This window comes from Phalaenopsis equestris, unplaced genomic scaffold, assembly GCF_001263595.1.
Source record: "Phalaenopsis equestris unplaced genomic scaffold, ASM126359v1 Scaffold000865, whole genome shotgun sequence".
NCBI lineage: Eukaryota > Viridiplantae > Streptophyta > Magnoliopsida > Asparagales > Orchidaceae > Phalaenopsis > Phalaenopsis equestris.
Genome location: NW_018165305.1, coordinates 164,356 through 173,148, shown reverse-complemented (window position 1 = coordinate 173,148; position 8,793 = coordinate 164,356). Strand labels below are relative to the sequence as shown.

Here is an 8,793-nt window from a genome sequence, read left to right as displayed (position 1 = left end):
CCCCCCCCCGCCCCCCCTCACCCACCACCTATCACCGTTGACCTCCGTCGACCACTGACCGTCTGCGACCACTGCCGACCTCCGTTGACCTCTGTCGACCACCGACCATCTGCGACCACCGCCGACCTCTGTCGACCACCACCGACCGTCATCGATTGTCGTTGACTACCGTCAACCACAGCCGACCTCCGTCGATCATCTCCAACTAGACATCGTTAACCGATGTTGTACCTTGAAAAATCTATTAACCATTTTCCGTCTGTGGGACAAGGGACCTCTGTAATCGTCAACTTATAGTGGATTTTTATAATTGGGTCAAGGCCCCGTGATTTTTTCCTTTTACGGGTTTTCCACATAAAAACTTCTGGTGTCATCACATGTTGATTCATTTTCATCTGAGTGTGTGCTGTAAATTGGGCGTATAACGTAGTCCTAAAATTATTCAAAGTTTACATATCAAATCTTTCTTTTATATGTTTTCCAACATTCATTTATTATTTATTAACCAATTATTTTAAAATAATTTAAATGATAAAATAACTAAAAAAATGTGTTTTAATTGACATATTGTAACATCTATTAATAACACACTCTCGATCATTATGGGTGATTCACATATGTATAATATATTAGTATTACATCTATTTTTCATGTTCATATCGTAATATTAGATTCATGGTCTAACAATTTTGCCCGTATTCATCCATAATGTGCACCTAGTCGTTGATGCAGCAACCCTTGTACACATTTTTATTTCATTTAATCCATATAATGTGTGACTTCTGAGGAACGTATAAATATTAACATAATGATATAAAGAATTTATGTTATAGTTATTTGACAAAAAATTTATATTGGTTGTTAACTATCAAACATAAAGCCACACTTTTACATTCGGAGCTTATGACCCAATAATGATATTGTTATTAGACAATTAATGTTCTATTATAAATATATAAAAAATAATTAAATTTAATATTTGTTTTTTAAGTTAAGTAATTATTAAATAATTATAGATAAAATTTATATAATTTTTAATAACTTGATAATATGTTTATGAAAAAATTAAATGCATATCAAAATTTTGATGCATTTAATGTTTAACATCTAAAGTTTAATATTTAATTATAACGCCTTTGTGAGTAAAATTATGTTTGAAAAATATATATTACTTTTAAAATAAAAATTAATAATAATATTTTTTAATATAATATTAAAAATTTGAGTGTTATGCTCATAAATATTATTTTTTATTCATTAAATAGGTATATATAAAAGAAAATTGTGTGATACATGTGTAAATACTCTTATAATTATTGATTATTGAATTAATCAATTAAATTAATTACAATTAAGTGAGATAAAATTATATTAAATACCGAAACCTGCCTTCTCCTTTCGCTTCCCATCTCCGGCGAACCTCGCCTACCTCGCTTCTCCTTCTCCCGGTTTCGCCTGAAACCATCGCCCACCTTCCCCTTCCTCCCCTCCCGTCCTCGAAACCCTCGCGGTACAGTTGCGAATAGATCTCGCTCGGAAGGCAGCGACGGGATCGCGGCGTTCAAAGATCTCCGAAACTCCAGTATATCTTCTTTTTCCACTCCGCTCCTTCATCCCGCCAAGTTTCGCTTGCTTCAGCTCATCTAAATCCTGTAAATCCAACGAAGAAGAAAAGGTATTTAAGATACTGTGGGAAAGTTGTGTTTTGTTGCTGTTTGGCAGGATTTAGGTTAAATCCTCTAAATCCTGCTTAAATCCGGCTACCAAGCAGCCCCGATTGCATTGCTTGATCTATAATGTTAGAATTTCGATGCAGTTTTGTTGGGCTGGGATTAACAAAATGAGATGAGGATTTATTGCTCTTCTCATGTTTTGAAATTACCGATGCTCTAGTTATTATTATGTAGTTATTTGGGGTTGAACAGTGCATCTGATTCCTGATTTTTGAAGCAGTTCAGTGCATATCGGATTCGTCGTCCTTTTTTCTACTGGATATTGCAGCCAGTTTGGATCGGTGCGTTCTGTAATTCTTCTACTTGTTATTATACCTTTAAATTCTACATAACGAATCTACGAATAAGTTATGCAAGTTCAGTGCAGTTCTTCAACCTTACGCTCTCTTATATAGTTATTTATTCCGGATTCTTTGATCCATTAGCCTTAGAGAAGTATATGAAGTGAACTTGCTGGTTTACACATGGGGCTGAGCAAGAACGAAGTGAACCTGAGGAGGTTGCTTGCAGCTTCCCCCCGTCAATCGAATCAAGTAAAGCTAATCCATGTGAGTGAAATTTTGTGCATTTTTATACTGCTTTGTCACGGTTTTTCGGGGTTGATTTGTCCCAATACGTGTTCCTCATGAATTCAATGGTTCATGGAATTCACATTGGTTTGAAATCCTCATGCGAGTCTCAGATTGTTCTTAATCGTGAAAGAAATTTCATTTTCTGTTCTTTGTTGCATATCTTGAATGTTGGGTATGTGGATGTTGGGTTCTTTCCACAATACTGTTTTTCACAGGAATGTTGGTTATGAGGGCAGCTTTTGAGAATGAGATTTCATTATTGAATTGGGTATGTGGATGTTGATGAAATTTTTTAGGAAGATTTACAAACATACTACTCAATGCCTATGTATTTACATATCCAATACCTAAACATCAATTTTTTACATAAAAGTCTCTTATTTATGCATGAAAATGTGTATTTCACTTTTTAAAGTTAAAATGGTGATACGTTTTATGTGATATGAAAGATTTAGGTGGTATTAATGTAAAGAGTAAAGTTTAGGTGTTTTATATGTAAATGCATAAGAATTGTTGGGTATATATGTGAATGCCCCAGTTTTTATTGTTGGTTTTAAGTTATGTATGATGAGGATGACGGAACTTTAGTTCATTTTCTTGAATAGTTACTATCTGATTAGTATAAGTTCAAAACAATCGACAGAATAATTTGGTTCACCTTTTGATGGCGTAGAAAACTATGAATCCATTTATTTGTATAATTTGGTATTTTTCAAGGTTTGTGATACTTGTTTGTGCAACTTTGCAGTATGTTACAACAGCACGTGAGTTATTGGAACAGATAGGAGCAGAGTCTGCAATGGGTGGAGTATCGGGGTGAGGCATCATACTCGTACAAATTATTTAAAGCTTTGCATGCCTACCTCTCAATTTCTATGTATTTACATATCTAACACCTAAAATTCAATTTTTACATGTTGCCTTATACATAAAAAAGTGATTTTTTTAAACTCAAAATCATGATATTTTTTATTTGAAATGAAAGATTTGGGTGATATAAATGTAAAAAGTAAAGTTTAAATGTTAAATATGCAAGTACATATGAATTAGGTGATATATGTATGTAGCACGTTCTCAAAATTTGGCATGCATATAGTTAAATTGAGCAGCTCAACGAAAGGAACTCAACAAGCCCAATATAATTTAATTTTGAGGTCGTTAAGGCATTTAAATTTTGAAAAAATAACCAATGATCCAAGACACTAAATGAGACGCAATGGAGAAAAAAACATTTATGTAGCCGATCTGATTTAGTGAGATAATGACTTCTTGTTGTTGTGATCAAGGGAATCAATATGAACTGTCTGATATAGTTTTTTGAGATCTTAGCTGAATTTATTTAAATGGCCCTCTCAAAAACTCTAAATAGATCACATTTTTTCACTTGAAGGGGAAGGAGAAAGGAAAAGTAAACTGACAATTAAAGTACGACTCTTAAAGAGAAGTGTTGGTGATTAACCATCAACCGTTGTCGACCACTAGTTCTAATTGTTGCAGATAATAGCTTCTTTCGTAGCCATTAGTTACAATTGTTATAGACCAAACTGTTGTTACCGAACTATTACTATATAGCCATGGTTGGTAATCTCATATTCCCACATTCAAAAGAATAGTGAACCTCAGTATTTTTTGTATCTTAGTGATTTATTTTGATTGGGCTAGGCCTCACGATTTTTTTCTTTCTAAGATTTTTTTCATTTAAAAGTTTTGTTTTCCTTGCATTTTTATTTGTATGTGTGCTAGAAAATTATAATCAACTAATGCAAAAAATTCTCTACCGTTAAGAATTTTCTAGCATGCAGCGAGCCCCACTCAAGAATTGTTTGGATGAATAATCAAATACAAAATGAGATATTTGGTGTTCTCTCATCGAAATAAGAGTTGGAAAATGAGGTTTTTAATTTGTGGATCGCTCGTTTAAACACAGTAACTTTTGATGATATGCTATTATATAATAATAGTGTATTCTTTCACAATTTGTATAAGATAAAATTGCTTTTTAATCGTAAATGCTTTCACAGAATTACAAATAGACTGCCAAATAAGATTTCTCGTAAGTTCATTAATGAAAAAAAATATAAATCAGATAAATAAATAATGCAATACATTGTATAAGAAATAAAAATGATTGGTCCAAGATTTTCTGGAGAGCGAACTCTGAGATGATAGATGAGAACAAAATGAAGATTTGAGCTTAGGAATAAACACAAATCTTTGTAGAAAAAGGTTACTTCCCCATTTTTTTTTCATGTAGGTTTTTTTTAGCAAAAATTAATCTAAGCTTGAGTTTAGATTGGAGTATTCTGGAGTGTTTCTATTTTGCTTTAGGTTTTAAACCTATAAATTTAAGAATTTTCTTCCTTCTCTCCAATTATATCTAACACCTAACCTTTATTTTTTACATTTATACCACGCAAATCTTTCATATCACATCAAGCATACCAGCATTTTAACTTTTAAAAAATGAAATACACCTTTTCATGTATAGGTAAGTTGGCATTCATGCACAAATTGAAGATTAGGGTGTTAGATATGTAAATGCATAAGAATTGAGTGTTATGTATGTAAATCTTCCTCAGTTTTAATTGTCTAATTGTTGGAAGCTGTACATGCACTGATCTTTCCATTGTTCCATTTTATCTGAATTTAATGCTAATTTTAAACGGTCATTTTACTTGTATGGTGTACTTTAACTTTACTATCATGTTGTTCCTAAAAAAACATTGATCGCAAATCATGTTCTTATTTTGTATAAAGCTTTGATTTAAGTTTTAGTAGTTTTTCGAACATATTAAGCTTTTAAAAAATGGGACATTCATTCCACCCAATTCTTTTGTATTTAAGTATCTAAATATTTACATTTTTATCACTCAAATCTTTCATATTGAATAAAAAATATCACTATTTTAACTTTAAAAAGTGAAATACAACTTTTCATGCATAAATAAGTTGACATAAATGTAAATATTGAAGTTCAGATGTTAGAAATGTAAATAAATAAGAAGTGAGTGGCATGGCAAGCATTTAAATCTTCCATAATAATATGTTTCTCCTTGTCTGACATCTCATCCCCCTAATGGTCCTCATTTTGGGTTTTTTTTTCAGCATTTCAAAGGCCAAACTTAATGAATATTCAGAGAAGGTTGAAGCCCTTGCTGCTAGATTATTAGTTCCTGAAGTATGGCTCGGCCCCATTAGGCACCTTTAGGAACAATCCTACTCTTGAGATTTCTTTTGGATGGTGTTAATAGGATGAATTTGATGCTGTAATTTTAGTCGAAATACCGGTTAACATGCAATTTTAATTTTGCCAAATTAACTGATTTTTCTATTTTGTAAAATTGTTTTATTCAAGCATAAATGGTTCGTTTGTTTTCCTTTTAACACTAATTCTATTTCATGTGTCTTAATTGAGACTATGATTAATCAGCTCAAGCTTTGGATTAGCCAACATCTACATGCATGATATTTATAATTACATTTAGGGAAATTTACGGACGGAGCACACAAAATGTATTTACATATCTCACACCTAAACTTTCATATTTACATACATTGTAAATTGATGCTTCAAAACAATGCATCAAAAGTTGTATTTCACTTTTAAAAAATGATAATAGCGCTATTCTTACCTGACATTAAATATTTGAGTGCCATGTGTGTAAATATGAAATTTGAAGTTTGAGATATGTAAATACATAAGAATTATGTGCTATGAATGTAAATGCCCCTTTCATTTATAGCTCTCCATTCTTAGATGGAAAATTAAACTAGTGTGAATGAGTTCCGATGCTCAAGTCATCAGGTTTAGATGTCTTTTTCAGTGCTTTCTTCTTATTTAACCGAAATCTTAATTTTTGGTAGTCGTTCTTGTTTCTTCATCTATGCTTTTTTGAAAATTTCATTAAGTGTGCTTGTTGAAATTCTTTAATAAATCTGCTAGCCAGAATCTATGGAGGCTGTTCAAGAAACTTCTGTTGAGGAAATTGTTCCTGTATCAGAGAATCCTGAAAGCCATACATATCCTACTCCCAGCTTGAGAAGAAGAACTGCGTAAGTATGCTAATATTTTCTATTTCCATGCTGCTCATTTTGTCTATTTACATGAGGTGATTTAGTGGCTCTAAAATCGGTAGATCTGTAACAAAAGTTGATAGAAACCATGAGACAGTCGCGATGGATACTGGAACACCTGTAAAATTGGATGCAGAAGCACATGCACATATTGAGAAGCATAGGTATTTTCTTACCCTTTTCTGCCAGTCCATTTTAAATTTTTTCACGATTAATCATTGTTATTTTTTGACTCGTTTTCAAAGAAGCATACTTCTGTTGATTTCTTGTTCAACTTCTTCGCCCTTGATCTTCTTGTCTGTTAAGACTCGAGCGTGTAAGAGAGTAGAGTCGAGCTACTTTAATCGAGTTCGAGCTCGAGTTTGACGAGTTCAAGTCGGCTTATTTATTATTAAAGAGAGAAACAATGTTAATACAAGCTAGTGACCTCGTGTTATAATAAAATGTCAAATTGAATGAGCAATTAAGAAAAATAATAAGAAATTAATTGATATGAAATGTAAAATATCATTTTTTTTTATATTTTTAATAACTTCAACATATGGTATAGAATTTTAGTATATTTTGAATATTTTTATTTTAATTAATTATTTTTTAAAGGAATTGGCTCACGAGCTCACTAGTTGCACTTGGCTCAGTTACACCCCTAGCTAAGACACATCATTAGATGAATAGGATTAATGCAGTTCAAAAGCATTTGACAGAACATCTTGACAGATCATGGTTTAAGTTTTGGAAGATGTACATGTATACCACTCAACTTCTCTGTATTGACATATCTAACACCTAAACTTCAACTTTTACGTACCATAGCTATGTATGAAAAGTTTTATTTCACTTTTTACAAGTTAAAATGGTGATATTTTTGATGTGATATGAAAGATTTGGGAGGTATAAATATAAAAAACTGTGCCAAGAAAACTTTACGTGTTAGATATGTAAATTTATAAGAACTTAGTCTTATCTATGTGAACCTCTCTTTAATTTTTTAAATTACAGTTCGCATGATGTGTTTTTATGTGACAGAAACCTTGCAATAGAGTTTTTTTTCTCTAAGGCAGAGAGCTCTTATATTATCCTGATGATGACGGAAGTTTCTTACATTAGGAGTACAATTATGAGCAGAAAACCAATTATATTCCCAGAATGGATGAAAATGTAGAAGTAGGCTCGACTTTTTTTCTTCCTGCATAAGAAATTTCATTAAATAGTCCTTTCTGGAATATTTACTATTGAAGCACGTGTTACTGGTAAATCAAATTTTCCATATATTTTTTAACTAAATGTATTGCTATCAATTCATTTGTTTTGTTAGCATATCATAGCACTCAAAACATTGCTATTTACAAACCTAGCGCCCTCTTTCATCCAGTTTTTAAATTTTCACTCAAATATCAAAATTTACGATAAAATCTCAGCCCATATTTTTTATTTTTATCAAATTCTCAATGATTTGATCATGGCGCATGTAAATGCACCAATTTGGTAGTTCAAAAAAAAAAAAAAAAAAAATCACTGAGTGCTCTATTTGTAATTATCCCTACCTTTTTTTAAGAATATGAAAGATGGATTGTTTGTTTATCTTGAAAATACCTTGAATTATTGTAGATAATATATTTTTATTGGTGACGAGTTTAAAAATCTATTATTTTTCTTGCAGAAAACTTCAGTCTGATTTAACAGATGAAATGGTTACTTTGGCAAAACAACTAAAGGAAAGCAGTCTCCTGATGAATAAATCCTTGAATGAAACTGAAATGGTAACTTCTTTATTCTTTGGAAGATTTAAATGCATACCATTCAGTTCCTATGTTTTTACATATCTGGCACCTAAACATCAATTCTTACATACATGCCTCCTTACCTATGCATGAAATGGTGTATTTCACTTGATCAAAAGCTAAAATGGTGCTTTTTTTGTAATATGAAAGATTTGGGTGGTATAAATGTAAAACGTAAAGTTTAAGTGGTTGATATGTAAAAACAATTGATCCCTTTATTTTGTTTGTTGAATGTGGTCTATATGGGCAGATTTTGGACTCTACAGAGAGGGCTGTTGAGCAGAGCTTGGCGAGCACGGGCCGTGCCAATGTTCGCGCTGTTCAGGTATACTCAGAGAGCTCGAAAACTACATGCCTCACTTGGCTCATTATATTTATTATGATGAGTTTATTCATTATGGTAGTTCTTCTCATCCGTATAACTTAAAATGCTTCTAATTGTTTATTCATTATGCACATGTAATGTTAATTACCTCAATGTTATTCCTTTATCAATATTACAATGTATGAGAGAATGCTGGATGATTAGAAATGCAGGGTTATTTTGAAAAATTGTATGTGTTGTTTGAGAAGTTCTTTGTCTTTTTTTTTTTTTTTTTTGAAAATAGAAAAAATTTAGAAAACTTTGCGTCA

General features: G+C 31.8%; 1 protein-coding gene across 2 annotated transcripts; it reads left to right on the top strand.

Moving 5' to 3' along the window:
- Positions 1-1,410: 1,410 nt before the first annotated feature.
- Positions 1,411-8,693, top strand: LOC110031910. Of its 2 annotated transcripts, none has more exons than XM_020735345.1 (9): positions 1,411-1,675; positions 1,959-2,014; positions 2,159-2,281; positions 3,054-3,121; positions 5,411-5,483; positions 6,249-6,358; positions 6,442-6,543; positions 8,040-8,139; positions 8,411-8,693. In XM_020735345.1, exons 3-9 carry the CDS (start codon positions 2,198-2,200, stop codon positions 8,585-8,587), a joined length of 714 nt encoding a protein of 237 aa, XP_020591004.1. In that variant the 5' UTR covers positions 1,411-1,675; positions 1,959-2,014; positions 2,159-2,197; the 3' UTR covers positions 8,588-8,693. The 2 variants fall into 2 exon arrangements, with proteins under 2 accessions (XP_020591004.1, XP_020591003.1); XM_020735344.1 differs by having other exon boundaries at positions 1,954-2,014.
- The last annotated feature ends 100 nt before the right edge of the window (positions 8,694-8,793 follow it).

Excerpts from the sequence above, each read along its gene's own strand:
- LOC110031910 (XM_020735345.1), top strand. The coding sequence starts at position 2,198 with ATGGGGCTGAGCAAGAACGAAGTGAACCTGAGGAGGTTGCTTGCAGCT. Across the intron at positions 5,484-6,248 it reads CTAGATTATTAGTTCCTGAA|CCAGAATCTATGGAGGCTGT; the intron begins GTATGGCTCGGC and ends TAAATCTGCTAG. Across the intron at positions 6,359-6,441 it reads AGCTTGAGAAGAAGAACTGC|ATCTGTAACAAAAGTTGATA; the intron begins GTAAGTATGCTA and ends TAAAATCGGTAG.